Source organism: Gymnoscopelus microlampas, assembly GCF_963454915.1.
Source record: "Gymnoscopelus microlampas genome assembly, chromosome: 2".
Taxonomy (NCBI): Eukaryota; Metazoa; Chordata; class Actinopteri; order Myctophiformes; family Myctophidae; genus Gymnoscopelus; species Gymnoscopelus microlampas.
In genome coordinates, this window is record NC_139939.1 from 46,608,723 (window position 1) to 46,629,888 (window position 21,166).

General features: G+C 43.9%; 2 protein-coding genes across 2 annotated transcripts; one reads left to right on the top strand and one right to left on the bottom strand.

The window, feature by feature from the left end:
* The first annotated feature begins 265 nt into the window (after positions 1-265).
* Positions 266-7,204, top strand: dla (deltaA). The gene is made up of 11 exons (XM_084081097.1): positions 266-734; positions 853-1,155; positions 1,709-1,769; positions 1,895-2,152; positions 3,212-3,272; positions 3,394-3,524; positions 4,315-4,496; positions 4,671-4,887; positions 5,204-5,978; positions 6,101-6,209; positions 6,333-7,204. The coding sequence occupies exons 1-11, from the start codon at positions 681-683 to the stop codon at positions 6,336-6,338; spliced, it is 2,157 nt and encodes a 718-aa protein (XP_083937223.1). The 5' UTR covers positions 266-680; the 3' UTR covers positions 6,339-7,204.
* A 1,948-nt stretch (positions 7,205-9,152) lies between these two features.
* zbtb45 (zinc finger and BTB domain containing 45) lies at positions 9,153-20,659 on the bottom strand. The gene is made up of 5 exons (XM_084047280.1): positions 19,489-20,659; positions 18,985-19,119; positions 16,667-16,807; positions 13,214-13,496; positions 9,153-12,846 (listed from the first exon to the last, which is right to left on the bottom strand). The coding sequence occupies exons 1-5, from the start codon at positions 20,527-20,529 to the stop codon at positions 12,431-12,433; spliced, it is 2,016 nt and encodes a 671-aa protein (XP_083903406.1). The 5' UTR covers positions 20,530-20,659; the 3' UTR covers positions 9,153-12,430.
* Positions 20,660-21,166: the final 507 nt, after the last annotated feature.

Here is a 21,166-nt window from a genome sequence, read left to right on the forward strand (position 1 = left end):
ACACAACTAGTAGCCTGCAGTTTTACTCTTGTGCTACGAGGGCATGGGTATTGGCCTGCCCTATTGGGTCCCATTGTGAACATTCGGGCCAGATTGGGGGGTTGGGGTGGGATGCAGTTCATTTGCATGTTATTACCATAGCATGCGCCAAGCCGTATAAAACTGGCGGCAGGCGGCCTTTGCTGTAAACAGATGAACGGTTCATGTTGAGGGAAAGACGTTGGGAGTAAGGTGGCGAGGAAGAATGTTGGATCAGTGACAAATCTGTCCTTGGGATAGACCAAGAACACAACAAAAGCTACTTCCTAAATTTGTCGCCTTCTTCTTTTGAACGAAGAAAGGAACCGAATCAAACAATTCTCTACACTTTTAGCACTGGATTATCGCACCAAGGGAATTTTAAAGCCTTTTTTTTCTTGCTTGCTTTCTTTCATTCATTTTTTTTTTACCTTTGAAATACAGATCACTTTTTTTTTACAGTTGGGATTTATCCTTTTGTTTCTTGGACATGAATGAAAACGGCGTGGCTTAAACAACCAAGCTCATGTGAAGACCACAAGGCAGCAAAACGTGCTCAATGCATCTTTCTCAGAGCTGTGGACGGATTTGAGAGGACAGCCTGAGCCCCAGACTTTTTTTTTTTACTATTTATTTATTTATTATTTATTTATTTATTTAATATGGGGCGTGACATCCTTCTAACTGTTGCCGTTATGTCCATCTTGGTGTGTCAGGTAAGCTACATATTTTAATCGCTTCAACATTTAAAGAACAATGAATGAAACAAACACCAGTATAGCCATGAAGTTAAACTCGAGTTAAAACAAAAAACCCACTTCTTTCTCTCAACAGGGATTTTGCTCGGGAGTTTTTGAAGTGAAGTTGCAGGAGTTTTTAAACAAGAAAGGAGTACAGGGCAACAAGAACTGCTGCAAGGGGGGCATCACCTCGTCGTTCCAACAGCAGTGCGAATGTAAAACCTTCTTCAGGATCTGTCTGAAACACTATCAGCCCAACGCGTCCCCGGAGCCACCGTGCACCTACGGCGGCGCGGTGACGCCGGTGCTCGGCTCCAACTCGTTCCAAGTGCCCGATGTCATCCCGGAGAGCTCGTTCTCCAGCCCCGTCAAAATCAACTTCGGTTTTACGTGGCCGGTGAGTGGAATTGGCTTGTGTTTGTTCCCGAACCAGTGATGCATGCATAAAAACAAACCGCAGACCCCACGCCATCTTTGGTGAATCCGCGCGTAATCGTGCGTAAAACACACGGTTTACCACATTTGGAGACTGAAAGTATAGCCTCGGTATACAGCTGCTCAGAAAGTGCTCGTATCAGGTTAAGCGGTTGTAACAGCATTGTTGTGCACATGCAGGGACTGTAAGAGCAGTGGTTCTAGCTGGAGACCCAAAAGGGAAATTTGACCCAACTAGTGAAAATTATGGAATTTCTTAGATTTGTTTTTGCAACGTATGAAGTTATTTTGAAAATATATGTTTGAAATAATTACAACAAAAATGTAGGAAACAGATATTTACTTGCGACCCATAAAAATGTGTGTCCGCGACCCTCAAATGGGTCCCGACCCAGCGTTTAGGAAACAGCGCTGTAGAAGAGAACAATCGCCTCGGGGCCATGCTTGATGCTTGATCTTATCTCCACATCTTCGCTGGCCACCTGTCTCACCAAGCCATTTGTTGTGTTCTCTAGGGCACGTTCTCGCTGATCATCGAGGCATTACACACCGACTCCAAAGACGACCTCTCTACAGGTACTAATAAACACCCTGCCTGGGTATTTAAGAGAAAGATACCTTTTAATTGTACATAGATACCAAGTGCCTGAGAACCTTAATAGTGTGTATAACCAAATATATAATTCCTCCTATTGCTTCAGAGAACCCAGATCGCGTCATCAGCACCATGACCACCCAGAGACATCTGACCGTGGGAGAGGAGTGGTCCCAGGACCTGCACACCGGCGGCAGGACCGAGCTCAAGTACTCGTACCGGTTCGTGTGCGACGAGCACTACTACGGCGACGGGTGCTCGGTGTTCTGCCGCCCGCGGGACGACGCCTTCGGACACTTCACCTGCGGAGAGAGAGGCGAGATAGTGTGCGACTCGGGCTGGAAGGGACAGTACTGCACAGAACGTGAGTACAACTGACCAGTGTTGCCAGGTTTTGTGAAAGAAATAAGCAACCAGGTGTAGGAAAACAAGCCCAAAATAAGTAACTTATTAGCCGACATGGCAACACTGCTTACTACTGTTAATTTAACTGTCTGTGAGAGTGCGATGGTAGCTTACAACATTTTGGGTTGAGGATTTTACAGCATAAAATGATCATGACCCAAGCATAATGGCAGTCTATTTAAGTGCTATCAGCTATCCCTTGTTGATTGATTGAATACTTTATTAACAGTTTGCAAAATAAAGCACAGAAAGTACAGTTCTATACAAAAGGATGCTGAAAGGATTAAAGCCAAGAAAGGTGCATTGTACATCATATAAACGAGTAGTTATGTTATGTTATGAATTTAGTATGCCTATAGCCTATTAGCCTACTCGTGGCAGCCGTTATTATTAGCAACTTGTGTGCGCTCATATACAAGGAGACACCACGCTCCCACACGCTCCCACACACACGACCACTTGATTTATTCAAATGAGGCTGAGGAAAGTTTTTCGGAATAATCTCACGCGTGCCATAAATTTACATGCTTACGTCCGATTCGTTACTCTCGTAGTGGGCCGGCCGCTGATTGGCCGAGGCGGCTGAGGTATTGTTTGAAGTGGGCAGCTGCTGGGAGAGAGTAGACAATGGGGCAGCTGTCGCGCACTGGCAACACACTCGCCAGCTGTCCACTCTTATCTGCCCAATCCGAGACATTAAGGGGAGTTGTGTGTGTGCACTGAATGAATAAAAGAGTTTTGACCCACAGCGAAGAAAAAAAAAGTGTGTGCTTGTGTGCGCGCGCCTCCCTTCTATTTACTACATTAAGCAGAACATTCTTCCATGGTTATAAAGGAGACTTTTGTTTTAAATAACAGCTAATTGGTTTAGGAACTCCTTTTTTAATTAATTAATTCGTTTGTAAATAAATATGAGTAAGCAGCCTAACAGCAGTTTTTTTATTATCATAAACCATGTTGTTCCAACTGTTTACCGTTGTAAACATTATAATTTATATATATTTTTTATCTCATACAGCGATCTGTCTGCCAGGATGTGATGAAGAGCACGGCTTCTGCGAGAAACCCGGGGAGTGCAAGTAAGTTCATGTGATGCTGACCTCTTGCTACCAACAGAAAAGCATTAATTAATTAGCGAGGGGGACACATGAGGTAATTTGAGTGGACTGACTGACCGGTGTTCTTCTAATTGGACAACAGGTGCAGAGTGGGATTCAAAGGCCGTTACTGCGATGACTGCATTCGTTACCCGGGCTGCCTCCACGGGACGTGTCAGCAACCATGGCAGTGTAACTGTCAGGAGGGATGGGGGGGGCTTTTCTGCAACCAAGGTGAGTCCCAGACCGACATACATACAGACAGACAGACAGACAGACAGACAGACAGACAGACAGACAGACAGACAGACAGACAGATGGCTCTTTTCCACTATATGATGGGTAAGCCAGAACCTGCCAGAACCTGAAACTTTCCAGTTCTGTGATTGTTTTTTGTTTATTGTTTCCATTATAACCTCGACCACCCCTGAAGGGGGAGGTATGTCATTCCAAAAAAAAAACATAGAGAAAGCCAATCTACAAGCTCACAACGCGTCACATCGCAACACATGTTGAGCTTGTAGATCTGCTATAATGGAAACGTTTTTGAAACATTTCAAAAGTATAAGTTCAGGGTTCCCAGAACTCAGGGTTAGTACCAACCTCCTGAACAGTCTAAGGGTTATGTTCTGAGAATCTGATCTGAAACAGAGCCGTAGTGTATGGAAACAAATGCAGAGCCCGTGGAATACATACGTTCACAGAACAGTTTGCTAAGTTCTTGAAGTCGAAAAGAGACGAGAGAGGTGCCAGATGGGGAGAGAGAGGGAGAAAAGATGTGTGTGTGTGTGCGTGTGTTAGAGAGAGATGCCAACGCTCGGGTGTAAAAAAAGTGTTAAAAACAAAAATGAATGATAGGGCGCAAGTGTCGAGATAAACAGAGACAACAGCAGGACAGCGGGCGTTTAGAAGATATACAGTAAAAGTTATGTGAGCGGCGAAACAAAAAGACATTCTCCTGCTGCTGTTGTTCTGCCATGTGTTCCTCTGAGGCTAATCCACATGTGCTGCTGTGTCTTTCCAGATCTCAACTACTGCACTCACCACAAGCCCTGCATGAATGGAGCCACTTGTAGCAACACTGGCCAGGGTAGCTACACCTGTTCCTGCAAGCCAGGATTCACTGGGGCCAGCTGTGAGGCTGAGATCAACGAATGTGCGGGAAGCCCCTGCCGCAACGGTGGAAGCTGCACTGCAAGTCACACTGTAAGTCATAGTGTTTGTTTGTACACACGTCTTAGCAACCGCTCAGTGGATCGCTGAAGTACAAATACAGTTAGAGAAGTAAAGATCAGAATACATTACAGTATTGCAAAGATAATATATACTGTAATAATACTTCAAGGATAGAATTATAAACATGCCCCTCTCTTCACACAGGATAAGGAAAACACATATACCTGCGTATGCCCTCCTGGTTTCTATGGCAACACCTGTGAACTGAGTGCCATGACGTGCGCCGACGGTCCATGCTTCAACGATGGCCGATGTGCCGATAACCCTGATGGAGGTTACTACTGCCAATGTCCCACTGGATACGCCGGCTTCAACTGTGAGAAGAAGATTGATCACTGCACCTCCAGCCCCTGTTCAAACGGTATGTCTTGTTTAACAACTTATTTAAAAAGTAGTAAAAAATAGATCTACAGATCTACAAGCTCACGACTCGTCACTCTGCAATGCATTGTGAGCTTGTAGATATGCTACTTTTGCTATGTTTGAATATTTTTTAGAATTGTTAGAAATTTGGAGAAATGTTTGCTTGTAATGATATGCCCAAAATAGGGACACCAGCTTGAAAGTGGTTAATCATTTTGAGTCAGGCAGCATGCCATGGACCTTCAGACTTACGGTACAACACTCTGCCTGCTTTATGGATCCAAGACTAATTGCTTGTCCTTACTCTGTCACAGGAGCACACTGTGTCGATCTCGTCAACTCCTACTTGTGTCAGTGTCCCGACGGATTCACTGGCATGAACTGCGACCACACCGGCGACGAGTGCTCGGCGTACCCCTGCCAGAACGGTGCGACATGCCTAGAGGATGCAGACGGCTACGTCTGCTCTTGTCCACCGGGATACACCGGCCGCAACTGCAGTTCGCCCATTAGCCGATGTGAACACAATCCTTGCCACAATGGAGCGACGTGCCACGAAAGGAACAGCCGCTATGTCTGTGCGTGCGTGCCCGGCTATGGAGGCCGCAACTGCCAGTTCCTACTTCCGGAGCACGCCGCAATCCGCGGCACAGAAGTACCCTGGATGGCCGTCGGCTCTGGGGTGGCTTTGGTGCTGCTGCTTCTCGCCGGCTGCGCGGTGCTGGTCGGATGTTTCCGCTCAAAGGCCCAGCGTGAGGGCCAAGACACTTTCACCGAGGGCGAAACCATAAACAACCTGACCAACAACTGTCACCGCAGCGACAAGGACCTGGCGGTCAGTGTCGTGGCGACACCGGGCATCAAGAACATCAACAAGAAGATGGACTTCTGCAGTGACCCCGATGAAGACTGCTCACCGGGGAGGAGCAGTTACAAGAGCCGCCAACCGCCCGCAGACTATAACCTCGTACATGAGGTAAACTACGAGCACGCTGCTAAAGAAGCCATGTTGGAAGCAGCCTGTGAGGACAAGTGCCAATCTCTCGACTCGTTTGAGTTTGAGGAGAAGCGCAGCAAACGTTTAAAAAGGTAAGCGCTTCATGATGAAAAGTTGATGGTTGTCTTGAAATGTACAAATTCAGCTGTGATTTATTTTTAGGTCGAAGTACCGCATGGCTAACAATATTTTTGTGTTTTTCTCTCTTCCACAGCGATGCATCAGAAAAGAGAGGCCCAGAAATGTCTGCATGTGCGGACACCAAGTACAAATCTGTGTTTGTGATGTCAGAGGAGAAGGATGAATGTATAATTGCAACTGAGGTGAGTTTTGAACCCGCCCTGACGTCATGTCACCAAGTATAATTGTTGTGTAAACACTGTTGCTTTCCGTGGAGATATTTGGGAAATAAACACTAATCTCCATTTTCTTTTGTGTCTCTGTAGGTGTAACGAGCGACCAACGAGCTGCCCGTTGTATCATTTGCTATATAGGAGACTTTTTATACTCCTTGAAATGCTGCTTCTAAACCCTGGGGGGATTGTCCCACCTTAAGACTGCTGCTGATACGGAGACGTTTAACTGATATTCAGAGTGAGCTGGTTCTCTACTGGAAATTAAGTGCAGGCAGTGGCGGCCTGTGGGAAGAGAAACGGGCGGGGGCAAAAAATAAATAAATGAAAACAAAATAATTTAAAAGAAGTGAACTATCACTTGTGTTTCCGTTGGCTTTGATTGGGCTGACAAATTGATTTTGTAACGAGATTGAGACGAATTTGGACACTGTCACTTTGTGACGATGTGATGTCTTGTTGTTACAATTTCAGCCAAGGTTTTAGTCTTTTTTTTGCAACATTTGCACTCAGGTCTTTTCTCTAACCCACATGCCGTTGCTGGGTGCAGGAACTGCATTGAACGGTGGATGTTTGGCCATAATGGCCTGGTTCTTCACGAGGGTGTTCACATGGGCTGTGCTCCCATCGCTTAGACCTGTGAAGACTGTATGTATACTTGATGATCACTGTGTTCATTGAAGTGCGTTTTCTTTCTCCTAAAAAGCCCTCCAAACCATTTATGACATAGTATTGTTTTTTTGGACATGAACATTTTGTCTTTATTAAAAAAAAACGCGTTTTGCTCTTTTTGATACAGATCGTCCTTTTTGTAAAAAAAAAGAAGAAAAAATAGAAAGAAAAAAGTTATGATTTAAAGCTATGATTTAATTTAAGTTAATTTAATGATTTTTACATTATTTCTATTTTGTAATATTGTATATTTGTGATGTTTGTTATTATTTAAGTTTTGTAACAATGTTATTTGCAAAGGCACTTCAGGTCAATGGGACTTTGTTTTTTTAAAGAAATGTTATTTAAAAGGGATTGTACAAATTCTTATGTTACTGCCTCCTTTACTGTTTTTGAATGAAGGATTTAGCTAAGACTATTTTTCCAAATAAATATTATTAAACGTGAAATTTAACAGTGTGCAACTTTGTTTTTGTTCTTTTCAGCCTGTAAACATTCTCAACACTTCGTTCTTTTGGGGTCTGTGAGCAAAGTTAATCAGTAACATCTGTTATCTTTCCCTGGCGACCCCATAGTGGGCTATTCTATACAGACACTGTTGGCTACTGACAGAAGTTTAAAGTGTCTCCCAGGAGACAGACGGGAGGGGCTATTCATAAAAAACAATGTCCTCATGCTAGATTTACCACTCCTATTTCTTCTCTTTAACCACATGCGTCCCTTTATTCTGGGGTGAACATTTGCAGAAAATATCTGACATACATAATATTGTAAATCAGCAATTTTTGGCAAAGAGATTTGGTGTAGAAGGGATGAAGTAAAGCCGTGGGGGGGGGGGGGGGGGGGACCCTGTTCAAAGAAGTATGTAGGATAGGTTTTAAGTGGTTAAAAGAAAAAAAGCCAGTTAAGTCGTGGCTGAAACCATGATAAATGTTAAGCTAAATTTGAGAAATGTAAAGCAATGCTTGAATATAACATCCCAGAGTTTGGTACTCAGTCCTAAAAGTTGAAAAATTCCAAGTGAAGTTGTTCTCGTCACCCAGAGGCTGGGGTTTTGTGTCCTTTCACTAGGCCACCTTATAAAACATCTTTAGTTTATACGGTTTGCGACAATTTTATTTTAATTTACGGTTACATTTTAAAATACAATTATGGTATAGGCAGAGATAAATTACTGTAAATCATCAGCAGTGGAGTTGGCCTCTATAGAGGTTTATAACCCCACAGCATCATGGGAACAGACCTCGGCAGACAATGATGGAATTGACAATGGGACACACAAAGGGCCACCCTTGGGAGAAGCTATGTGTCCCCCGGCATGCTGGGGAGAGAGTGGAGCCTAATTTATGCTCCGCCGCACGGCGGTGTCACGCGCTGAAAATTTGCAGACCTACAAGCTCACAACGCGTCACATCTGTGATGTGCTGTGAGCTTGTAGGTCTGTGAAATTTTCAGCGTGTGACACCACTGTGCGACGAAGTATAAATTGGGCTTAACAGGAACAGATGTTGCTGAGTAACAGATGCCTTCTGGCCAGAGTTCAGCCACTACCAGCCAGACCTTCAAAGACTGAAACAGGAGAGAAAAAGATTTTCTATGGGGTCCTTTCAGAAGAGGAAGCTTTTATATTGTCTATATAATACTTTTTATTTTCCTTTCTTTCTTTGTTTCTTTTTTATTTTATTTTAGTAATGGGGACTTAACAGTCAAGAGAACCGACCAAATAAAGTTACTGTTGGTTTGTGTATAATGTTCATAGAAAACCATTTCTACAGCTTTGTGAACATAAAAGTAAACTTTATGGTACGTTTTGGATGAAAATCACATTTAAAAGCCTCGTTAATGTAACCACATTAACCATGGCATCCTTATTTCGCACAAAATAATTTAAAAATAAAAATGGAACACTTTTCAATTATTATTTTTGCAAACACTGAGGATTTGTCTTGTAAAAATGTTGACAATTTTGCAATATGTATCGAAAATATTCAATTCACTGCACAAAAAGGGTGCTAGAAAACACCTGTACCTGTACTGTAGCACTATTAGAGGTGCCTAAATTAAGCTGAAGAACCAGTAGAACCTCTAAAGAACCATCCAGGGGCTTGAGATGTTCTTTGTATGACAGCAATGCTATTAGACCTCAACCACCCAAAAATACCACTGAAGAAAAACAAATGTCTTTTTTGTATGTGTTGGGGGGGTAAAAATCAGATGACAACAAACTGGCTTTAAGCCGTAGGAGACTTTATTTGGAGGAAAAATCTTTGAAATATTTTTTAAAATCACTTGTTTTAAAATTCAATTAAGTCAATGAAGTACGACATCTAAGTTTTCATAAAAAGTTAAATCATGCCTTTAGTTTTTTATACATAAATGATGTGGTATATGATGACAAGTGCTTTTATAAAATGACTTTCTTATGACATATTTCACCTCTGTTAAACAAATATTAATGTAGAAAAGAAACGGAAAAAAGAGGGAATTATCATGTTCCCTCCTAAAACAAAAAAGAGAAAAAAAGGCATAACACAGTACATTACAATGCGCTGACATGGCTTAAGCACACATATTACAGTACTGTACAAGGGTCCGCCTCAGACAAAATGCATCAAAACCATTTCAATAGCTGAGGATAGATAAAATCTCTGAAACAGTCTAATACTGCCCATTTACAAAGGTAGGCCATAGCATGGTGTTGGCATTTAGCAAATGAGGTAAATATAACTTCCAAAAAGCTTAAAAAACCTTGTGGGTTTCACAAAAACAAATTGTGTTTATAACTTAGCAGTAACCTATTAAAAATCTTAACGGTTGTTACACTTCTTTATTTATTCACTTGCATCTGTAATGCTGCCAAGCACATCATATACAGTATGCAAATTAGGTTACAATCTTACAAACCAAGGCAACGCAACACATTGCTTAGGCTGGTCATTGTAAACAAGCAGTTTTTCCTAATTTCAATAGGGGAATTTCATGTCATTATTTATAGTGACGACCAGGCAGAAATGAGTCTGTCGAATCCACTAATTTAACAAAAAGGTTTTACCAAAGGGATATATTACTCAACTTATTAAGGTTGTCTTTAATACAGTGCCAATTTATTCATTTCTTATTATGTATCAATTCCAAATAGAAGGCTTTTTTTTTTTTTTACATTGTGGTTTCCTGAACATAAAAATAAAGCAAAAAGTAGTAAAGTTTGGATCACCTTTTAGGTGCAAAATAAGACAAAACAAACATTTTAGGCCAAATATCATTGGGGCAAACAACATCTAGGTCTAAGTCACATGATGTGCAAACTTAATTGTGCATAGCGATCAAATTGTAATAAATATTAATGTGATAACCGACATTATCACAGTTTTGACTTTAAGTCAAAACTTTAAGGGGTGATTGTACTTTTTTTTATTTAGTTTGACTAAAATCATAAAAAAACTTTATTAGACTTTTCACTGTTTTTCACTGTTGCGAGAAAGGCTTATCTCTCTTTGCAACATATCATTCCCATTCAGCGACAAGAGCCCTGAAAGACAAAAATACAACCAAACGCATACACTCTAAAATCCTGATAAAAATCATTGATTTGTCATCGTTATTCAAACTAGTTGAACATAGTTTTAATGGCTCTTTCAGTTTTAAAGTTCTTTCAAACGTATTTTTTTTTCGTCCTTTTTCTTATTTTTGCATCGAAGAATCACAGACGAGCAACAGATTAACAAAGCTAGCGTAACGATGTACAGGAAAAATCTTACATTTATGTTCTTTAGAAAGGTTTTTTAAAAAGTAAACTGATCTATAATAATCTTTAGATTTTCACTGTTTCTTCTTGATGTAGCTTATGTGAAGCATAATGCCTGTCTTTGGACCACCGAGGTAATTGTAGGTGTGTGTGTGTGTTGTGTAAAACATGCTGAAATGCCCAAAACATTTCAAACTATAGTGTCCTTAGAGCCATTGTGTGACTCATTCTGGTTCGAGGTATATGATCCTAGGCTGTGCGGTGGTGCCTATCGAAAAAACTTACAAAGCTGTCTGACGCTCGACGGTGAATTTCATTCACTCTCTTGTGCATCTGGACTCCTACTCTCCTCACTCTCACTCTTGTGGTCAAAGTACTCTAGCTTTGCTAGATTACTTTTAAGTCATCGTCTCAACCATCAACAAACTTCTGTTCATTCCCAGATTCACTGTTGAGGCAATTCACATTCAATTCAAAATGAAATGGCGTTCTTTTTTTCTTCATTTCTCAAAAGCTGCAAATCTTTTGATGAAAAAATGTTCTTATATTCAACCTATATGGAGATGATTGAAGATGGAGATGCGTATGTAAACTGTAGTTTATATTGTGAATGAAATAGAACTGAACTGCAAGTGAAATGATCCCAATCCCCTTCCAATTACTTTCACCTAAAAGGCTCATTTATGCTCCGTTTACATACTTTATGAAATTAAATATGTCAGTTTCAAACAATGTAACCATGATGACTTCAATGCATCCTTTACGTCATGGATAATAAGCAATACTAGAGGACAGAGAAGGTTTTCGTGACAATAAACATGGCGACGTCAAGGAGGTCCTAATAAATGTACAGTACCTAAAGAAAGAGCTGTTCTGTAATAAACGTTTGTCCCTGTGACCAGGCGAACTGACATCATATATATATGTTTAAAAGTTCTTACTAACTCGTACGACCTCTGCTCAAAAGGTGCTGCCATTTAATAAAAAGTATGTGAAGTCTCACTTCAACTAGATGTAGTTCAAGCTATTTCCGGCGGTGTTGCTCCGTTTTGTCCATATCCGTAAGCTTTCAGAAAACATGAAAAATACGGCCAAAATGAATGTGGTGTATGGATAGAAGGCTCCGTCCATATCTGTACTTAACGTTGAGCATAAATGAGCCGCCACACCACCCCCCCCCCCCCCTTTAAAAAAAAGAAAAAATATCATTTTTCTTTAAATAAAATAAAATCTCCACCGACAAACTCTGAATCAATACCAATCTGACCCTCTTTCCGAACCTTGTTGACTCTTTGTGGTGCATTTGAATACTAGAATTTAAAAAATGTCTGTATTTTAAGGACCTACATTTCTTGATTGGCTAAAAGATACTTTGGATCAGTGATCAGCATGATGCCAGCTCATAGTGGCTGAGCATCATGAACTATTAGCAGCACCATAATCACTGCATTACTGGAAATTATTGTTGACAAAAACAATATCACAACATGAGAAATGACACTAGGTTTACAACCACAACATTACATGTGTAGCATTTTTAAGACCTCGGAAATTCTCATTAATACCTTTGCACTTTTCAAGACCCGCGTGGGACTGGGAACCCTCTTTCAAAGGGGCAAAAGTGGCAGGACACGTGTATTTTATTCCCACCGTAACGTAGGGGCTGGTCAAATGGTTTTTAACATCAACACAAAGGATCAACGAAAGGGGGAGAGGGGTCAGGAGGGAGAGTGGAGCTAAGGATTCAGGGATTCAGGAACACTGATCTCTCTCTCTAGGTGGAGGAAGCCCCATGGCTGGGCATGTTGGCCATATTCCCCATGCCCCCTGTGCCAGCCATACCTGAGGGCCCTCCCAGAGCTGGGGGGCTGTGCTTGGGGGGCGAGGTCATACCAGAGCCTCGCCCCTGCCCCTGAGCCTGGCCCTGGGGCGTGTGATGGGCATGTTGCAGGGCGTGGCGCTCCAGCAGGGTGCGGTGGGTGAAGGCCCGATGGCACACCGTGCACTGGAACGTGCGTTCAGCGCGGTGCGTGCGCATGTGCACGTTGAGTGAACTTTTCTGGGTGAAACGCTTGCCGCACACGGAGCACTGGAAGGCCCTGACGCCAGTGTGCACCACCATGTGCTTCAGGAGGTAGTCACGCAGGGAAAAGGAGCGCCAACAGATGGAGCACTGGTGAGGTTTTTGGCCTGGAGAAGAGACACAGACACATACAGGTTGACTTGGCACAAGTGAGCGCACACACACACAAACCAAACACAAACACAAACACTTCTATGGGAGACGCTAACGTATGGTGAAAGCAGGTCGGGTTGAGTTCAGTCCGCAGCCGGATGGATAGAAAATTCGATGGACAAAACGTGACGAATCTGTCTCCCCCTCCAGTCCCTATGTCAGCCCACGGTTCTTACGGACAGTATGTATTTCACTTTAGGGGAGCGATTCAAATAGGAGGCATTTAAATTAAACGTCTAACATCATGGACTATATAATGCCTAGGATATAGTGGTACATACACATCGTGTTCATTCAGCTGACTCAGTCAAGACAACTTACCGGAGTGGATGAACATGTGCTTGCTGTAGTTCTTCCTGGAACGTAATGATTTGCCACAGTGTGTGCAGTCAAATGAGGTCTCAGATCCCTGGGATGAAGGGGAGGGGCCTGCGGAACAGGAAGAAGTGGAGGGGGCCGGGGCAGGTGTCATAGGTGCTGGGGGCGGAGCCTGCTGCTGTTGTTGACTGGGCTCCGCACCGGCCATGCTGTCCATTCCTCCCATGGGCCCACCCACGAAGAATGGAGCTGGCTGCGACTGGCTCACTGGGTACTGGAAAAGCAGCTGGGAGAAAACACAAGAGACACCTAAATTCTCATCTTAGGGGCTGTGTCCACTAAAGCTTTTTTTTTCCAAAGCATGTTTTGAATCAATTCAATTCAATTCAATTTTATTAAAGTGTCAAATCACAACAAGTTGTCTCAAGACACTTTACATGTAGAGAAGAGACCCGACAATCCCACCCTGAACAAGCAATTTTTGCGACAGTGGCAACGAAAAACTCCCTCTTAACTGGAAGAAACGTCAGGCAGACCCTAGAATCATTTCCAATGCAAGATCTGTGTATTTTACGGTATGCTAGAAACGGCAGCAGCGTGACGAGGCACAGAGCCTCTTTTATCTGGTCGCAGAGAGTTGAAAAATAATCCAACTTTGGGCTTTTGGATGAGCGTTTTGGAAGAGCGCCTTGTGTTTCTCAGCTTTGGAAAAAAGACAACAAAAAAAACGCTTTGATGGACAACGGACACACAGGCCTATGATTTTCAGAGACAGCTTTGATGACCTGATTTGCAGACCTGCCAACCTTGGGAAAATTGAGTATCAAACCTGCACGTTTTCACTCAGCTTCGCTTTGAACACGGCAGGGTCCGACCTTTACGGATGCCCGAATGCCCTGGGGCAAGTAAAAAAACCTGTGGGCAATTACAACATGTCTAGACCTGCCCGGTAATGCGAGTACCACTTTACAGAGTGATGTTTTGTTTTGTTTTGCTTTCATTCTCGATTTCTCCCATCAGTTGCGGGCTGTCACTGTCCGCACCATTAGGCTGGTCTCTCTCTCTCTCTTCATTGACGTGCGTACATTCATGTACTATTATGGACTGCTATAATAGTATAATAAAAGTAAATCCATGCTGATAATTATTTTGTGCCGATTAACTGGTATGGCTTAATTTTCTCATTCAGCCTTGAGGCTTTGGTGGAACTGCTGTTACTTGTGTTTGGGGTCTGAGGTTATCAGCACCATAGCAGGCCACCACCTACAGTATTACAACATGGTAACAATTACATGAGCGCTTACTTGACTCTGGGGATATACTTGAATATATACTGTAGCAAGTATTGACATTTGTGTTGTAATCTTGTCCCTTTTCATTTTTTATTAATTATTACCTGCCGATCCTTTATGACTGATGTCAATGATATCAGTCAGGCTAACATTAACTCAATTCAATTCACAATCTCAAGTACAACTTTCCACATCCCTCCCAGTGGAACGAGAGGAATCAAATCAGGTGTTGCTGCAGACTTGTGGGGTTTTGTGAATACTCTCATGATCACAGACTAATTGTCCCTCCAGCCTATGGGTTATGTGTCTGCAAGGAAGTAGCCAATCGGGTGCAAGCTAATGAAGCTCTCCGTCCAGCCTATGGGATCTACTCTACTAGTAGCTCTTGTCCCCTCGGCGACATGCAAGCATGCAACAACATTGTATAATAGTTGGTAATATAAGCATGTAAAACAAAACGTTTACAGCTAATCTCTTATTTAATAATAATAATAGCTTGAATTTACAAAGCGCCTTTCACGAAACCCGATCATTTGCATCAATGTTGTCTTGCCAATATTGTTTTGCTGTCATTGGGGAGAGTTCTAAAGATTGCAACAACACACAGGATCTGGTCCACACAGACACACACACACCGAGAGAGGGAGAGAGTGACAGAGCGAGATATATAGAGAGAGAGAGAGAGAGACAAGAGAGAGAGACACAGAGACAGAGTTATACATAGAGAAAGACACAGTTTGAAGTTATGTCGTCAGACGGTATTATTAGAACATGCATCCTGGCAGAAATGTCGGCGCGTAGACTTGAGTCCTGCACCTTCAAACTCACAAGGCGTTACCAGCTTTCTGCGTACTTTAGAGAGTAAAATTGGATAGAGTACTTTTGAGTCAAAATGTGTACCTGCTATACAAAATGCATACAGGCTGGCAGATCTGCATTTGCCATTAATCGGTTCGTATATGATAGCGAGTTGAGGAAACTATGGCAAATGGGTTATGATGTGCAAAAAAAGACCACAGAAGAGCCGGATATGAACCTGTGACCTTCCATATGACATAGCCTGCAAACCCATCAGGACATCCTGTTTTTATTGCCCCCCCCCCCCCACACACACACACACACACACACACACACACTGTATACGACAAGTTTTTCTAAGCTATTTCTGGACTTAATCAAACAGTGGGGGCAGGCCTCAAATGAAAGAATCCATTACTTACACCTCATTAAGTTGCAGACGCATTGCGCTGCGATGCAAGCGTTGCTTTGCATTACTTAATGTATTCATGTTGAATGCATCATGCATGTACAACATGCAGTTTGTTGCCAACTCTTTGGCTTTTTTCTTCCTCCAATGAAAACATATCACTGGTGAATCAAAGTAAAAATAAACAAAGATGTGGTATTGTAGTATCATATACTGTATATATGGAACTAAATGGACCTGTACGTAGGCCTGTCACAATTATTACATCAATCGCAGTTACTTGAGATAAGCGCAATTATTTTTGCATAATCGTCATAATCTTTTCTATGTTGAAAAATGTTCACACCTTTTCACATATAAAAAAAAAATCACACCCAGTGTGAAGAGAGTGGTGCCTTTGAAAGTGTAACTGGTTGCATCCTTGTGTTGCAATCAGCAACAATATGTTGTCACGTGATACGTGACAACATATTGTCACGTGTCACGTGAAGCTTGACCAATCAGCCGTGCTCAAACATACGGACAGACATACGGACGGACGGACATACGGACACACGGACAAAGTCAAATGTAGGAGTGGTTGGCACCACTCAAAAACAGAAATAGCAGATCTACAAGCTTCGTGACGCGTTGTAAGCTTGTAGATCAGCTATTTCTGATCTACAAGTACAAAACATGTATACAATTATTTAATAAGTCAATCATTTCTTTGTATATTTAAGTTATTAGTCATATCTGCCCTGTGCAATTTTTGATTACAAAGCCTAAAAGGCTTCATATGTTCAATGCCAAACACACAATTAAATAGTTAATCGCAATTATTTGAGTGACAATTAATCGTCAACTTAAATTTGGAATGGTGACAGCCACTTATACGGGTCCATGTGGTTCCATATGTAAACTCTTAAAGAGTTCAATCAACACTCAAGATTTGACACAGTTAATCGGAGCGCCTACCTGGTTGTTGATGGACTGTGAGGAGGGAGGGGGAGTCAGGGGCTTGTTCACTCTCCCTCTGGGGTTGAACGACATGGTCTGAGTAGGTTCACTCTGCGGCCAGAAGCTCTCAGAGAACACCCCCTGCTCATCATAGAAATCCTACAATACAACACAATGGAGGAAAGAAAACCCTTCACATATTGGTTTGAATTTCACAATTCCAAGCGACCGGTGGCGTTTTACTCTGAGGAACTCTCAAGTGTACTCTCATGTGAACAGGGATAATTTGCGGGGTCGGATGCCATTAGTACTTTGTTACTGGGGTGGATGCTATTAGTCTATTGTTACTATTGTGGATGCCATTAGGTCTGTTGTTACTGGGGTGGATGCCATTAGTCTGTTGTTACTGGGGTGGATGCCATTAGTCTGTTGTTACTGGGGTGGATGCCATTAGTCTGTTGCTACTGGGGTGGATGCTATTAGGCTATCGTTACTAGGAGTGGATGCCATTCATCTGTTGTTGCTGTGGTGGATGGCATTAGTCTGTTGTTAGGTGGATGCCATTCGTTTGTTGTTACTGGGATGGATGCCATTAGTCTGTTAATTTACTTACATGTAGTAAGTAAATTCAAGTGTTAACACTGCAACTAGTTAAAGCATGAGGTCCATGGAGGACAGAAGAACCAACTGGTACAGGAGGAAATTAATTCAGGAAAGGCCTATACGTCTCAGAATTCAAGGCGGTCTCATGGGTAACAAGCAAATGACAGGAGCGATGCTTTCAGCCGGATCCAGGGGTAAACATTTCATATCCCTCACATTTCACAATGCACCTTTAAAATCAACTGCTACCGTAATAGCACAGCACAGTGTATACTCCACGAGTGAGAGATATTTATTGGTAGTGTGGTCCGACCAGTCCAGCTACATTGCTGTCAAGGGCACACACCAACTGTACATTATCTGACAGGATTTCTGTGGAGATAGTCGAGAACTGTCTGCAGGAATATATCTATACCGTAGCTCCCATTTTTACACTCTCACAGTGGAAATAACGATTCAGGATTTCGCTGTGTAAATCTTAGCTCTCATATGGAAACAAGAAAGTACATGTTTGTTTGCAATCAGGAACAAACATTTTTGAAAAACACTTTTTTTTGTAATCCATCATAGACTGATGGATTCACAAATTCATTTTCCTGTCACTATTTAACAAGTCCGCTAGGAGTAGGACCATTCAAATAGAAGCGGAATCCGAATGACGGCTTGTTATCTTCACAAGTGACTGTGAGAGCAGCCAAACAGCTACAGTCTAAATTTAACAGCATTTGACTGACAATACGTTAACACCCCACCTGCCAATGTTGTGCACTGCAAAAAATTACTCCCGACCGGTAGAAAATCTCTCTCTAACAAACTGCAGCAACTGGAAAATAAAGTTTACATATCGTAGGTCTATGAGAACTTTACCAAATTGCCTGCCCTGAATTGCCTCTGTGTACTGTGCAAACAGATCAAAGCCCCTAGTTCAGATCTTGCACTATGTAGTCTAATTGACAATAAAGTGGTTTGCCTTGCATGACAATAAAGTGGTTTGCCATGCATAAAAACAATGACAAACCACACTTATACTTAGTGGATGACTCCCTCAGTTCGCAGTGACATGCTATGCAGTGCCTTGGAGAGAATTGGTAGACAAGGCAGAATCCTTTTTTTAGATATTCCAGGGAGATATTCCTTGTACAGTCTTCAGACACAAAACGCTGCAGCATATATGCTTGCTTGACAATTTCTCCTCCCTGTGCCAACTTTTGAGCTACTGCAATTCTGTCCAAATTGATCATTAATTAAGGAGATTTACTCCCAAAAGACTACATATCAAATGACACCCAATGCTTAAATGTTTCAAAAACACACAAAAAAACAAAACTGACACAAATCTAAATAATAGCGGCTATCTCATTTAGGAGATAAAAATGTTTCAAAAACACACAAAAAAACAGACAAACTGACAAAAATCTAAATAATAGTGGCTATCTCATTTAGGAGAGAAACTCTTCATTTATTTAACCACTTTCAACCTTGCGTCCCTATTCTGAGCATGTCATTATAGTGAACGAATAATTAAAACAATTTGCAGAAGTTCACAACACATGAGCTTGTACATCAGCTATTCGTAGAACGACAAAGTACACAGGGCTTAAGTGGTTAAATCGACACATAACTTTTCCCCTGATTATCTAACACATTTTCCAGTGAGGCCCCCCCCCCCTCTCACAAGCACTCATAGCTGCAGTGCACCTGCAAGACAAAACTGCAGCTCTGATTTGGCCCACCTGTCCAAAGCTCGCCATGGATTCCTGGGAGCCTTCCTGCTCTCCATCTCGCCTCCCGTCCTCCAGAGCATAGACGGTCCCATCTCCGTCCTGCACCCCTTCATCTTTCACCACCACTCCCTCTCCTCCCAGGACCTAAGAAAGAGACGTCAAAATTAATACAAAAAAGTAATAAAAGAAGAAAAGAAAAAGTGCACATGCAAACACGACTACAAATTTCAGAAGAGCAATTTAGCAAAGAGAGAGCAACGAGTTCTTCACCCGGATGTTAATTAGCTTAATCACCCACAGCAGGTACGCGGAAGGCCATAGCATGTCAACTAGAGGAGAAGTAGTTTACACGACAGCCTCTCTTCAGTTGTGATAAAGTGCAGAAACATTTCAGTGATATACGCCAATGCAGTGAGGGAAAAGGGAAAGCAGAAAAAGAAAGAAAAGCAAACCGTTGCAGCTCTGCATGCCTGAAAGCTGTAACCATGGCAACTCTTCCCCTTATCCCCCTACCTGGAGCCTGAGTGGCTGCCTCTGCTTGCGGCTATGTCCCGCCCCCCTGTCTCGGTCTCCGTCTCTTCCCCGCTCTCTCCCATCCATGTCCTCCTCCTCGCTGTAGCGCTCCATCCCCACCAGGTCATCCGAGAGGTCGGTGGCGTTGCCGCGGAGGCTGTCCCTGCCGATGCTGTCCACGCTGCCCACTCCGGAGCTGCACCCCGTGGAGAGGTTCCCCGTGCTGCTGGTGCTGGCGCCGTTGGCCGTCTGCGCCAACAGGTCCCGGAGCTTGTACCTGACGTCTTGCGTGCAGCTGGCGTTCTGCTTCATGAGGACCGAGCCGGCCCCGGCGGCCAGCCCGTCGGCGCCGCACATGGCGCCGGGCCCCATGTCCCCGAGCGCCATCAGGCCCACGGGGTTAGCCTGCTCCAGGTGTCCGGGGCCGCCCTCGCTGACGCCGGTGCCCCCCAGCCCGCCGCCCATGTTGCTGGCCCCGCAGTCCGCTATGAAGTTGGAGAAGTTGGGGTAACCCCCGACGGCACAGCTTCCTCCGCCACCTTCCCGCCCTTTGACCCCTCCGCGCTCCTCCTGCTTGGGGAGAACCCCGCCCAGCATCGCCCCCCCGGCCGCGGCGGCGGCCGCCGCAGCTGCTGCCGCCGCCGCCCCGCCGGCCGCCTTCCTCTGAGAGATGATCTGCGTGCACTCGTCGATGACCGTCTTGATCTGCAGGATGCTGGCGGCGGTGAGGATGCACAGGGCCTGCGACTGCAGCACCACCAGGGAGCCGCTGTACATGAAGTCCACCAGCTGCTTCACCGTCTCGGCGGGCACCAGCGGCGGCACCGAGATCTCCGAGTGTCCCAGCAGGAGCTTGTCCTGGAAGAACGGGCTGCCGGCCGCCAGCACGCACGCGTGGGCGCGCAGCGAGGCGTCGTGGATGCGCACCGTCACGTCGCAGAAGAGGCCCTCCCGCCGCTGCGTGCGCAGGGCCTCCAGCACCGACTGGCTGGAATTGTGCAGGTGTATGTAATGCATGGTCTCCGTGCCGCCGGTGGCCATGGCATGCGGCGGGGCCACGCTGGGGTGGGGGTGGGGGTGGGAGTGGGGGTGGGGGTGGGGGAGGGGGGGCAGGTGCCTGGGGTTCTGCGTCAGCTTGAGGGGCGAGGAGGACAGGGAGAGGAACGGGAACAGCTCATGGGCCACGGTGGGGCCGCTCTGTGCTCTCAAGCAGTCATCTGCGTGTTTGCGAAGTTTCAAAGCCTATGGGGGTTGAGACGAGGTCCAAGTAACTTCCTTCCTGTGTTGAGCTGCAAAGAGAGAGGTTGCTCTTCCAAGGTTGTCCTTCACCGGGGGCTTCACACGCTTAGCACAACCCGGCTGAAATCATAAGATAAACCATATATTAAAGTGCAAAATATGAACATTCTTAATGTGTCATTTAATTATTCATTTTTGCACAAATATGTTCCTTAATTTGAACTTAGTTAGTTACAGAACCAACTGTCTCTCTTTATCTATCAATCAATCAATCAATCAATCAATCAATCACTCCTGTGTGTGGAACACCTGCCCTGGCCAAATGACAGCACGTGCCGTGCATTAGGTTCAGGTGTCAGGGTTTTTTATTTGTTTATTTGTGGCCAGAGCCGCCAGACAGTCAGTAACCTTAAGTGTCCGGTCAGCGCTGTGAGTCCTA

Coding starts and splice junctions, on each gene's coding strand:
- zbtb45 (XM_084047280.1), bottom strand. CDS start 20,529: ATGGCCACCGGCGGCACGGAGACCATGCATTACATACACCTGCACAAT. Junction 16,808..18,984: donor CCATGGCGAGCTTTGGACAG/GTGGGCCAAATC, acceptor GTTGTATTGTAG/GATTTCTATGATGAGCAGGG. Junction 13,497..16,666: donor CACAGTCCATCAACAACCAG/GTAGGCGCTCCG, acceptor GTTTTCTCCCAG/CTGCTTTTCCAGTACCCAGT.
- dla (XM_084081097.1), top strand. CDS start 681: ATGGGGCGTGACATCCTTCTAACTGTTGCCGTTATGTCCATCTTGGTG. Junction 3,273..3,393: donor GAGAAACCCGGGGAGTGCAA/GTAAGTTCATGT, acceptor ATTGGACAACAG/GTGCAGAGTGGGATTCAAAG. Junction 3,525..4,314: donor GGGGCTTTTCTGCAACCAAG/GTGAGTCCCAGA, acceptor GTGTCTTTCCAG/ATCTCAACTACTGCACTCAC.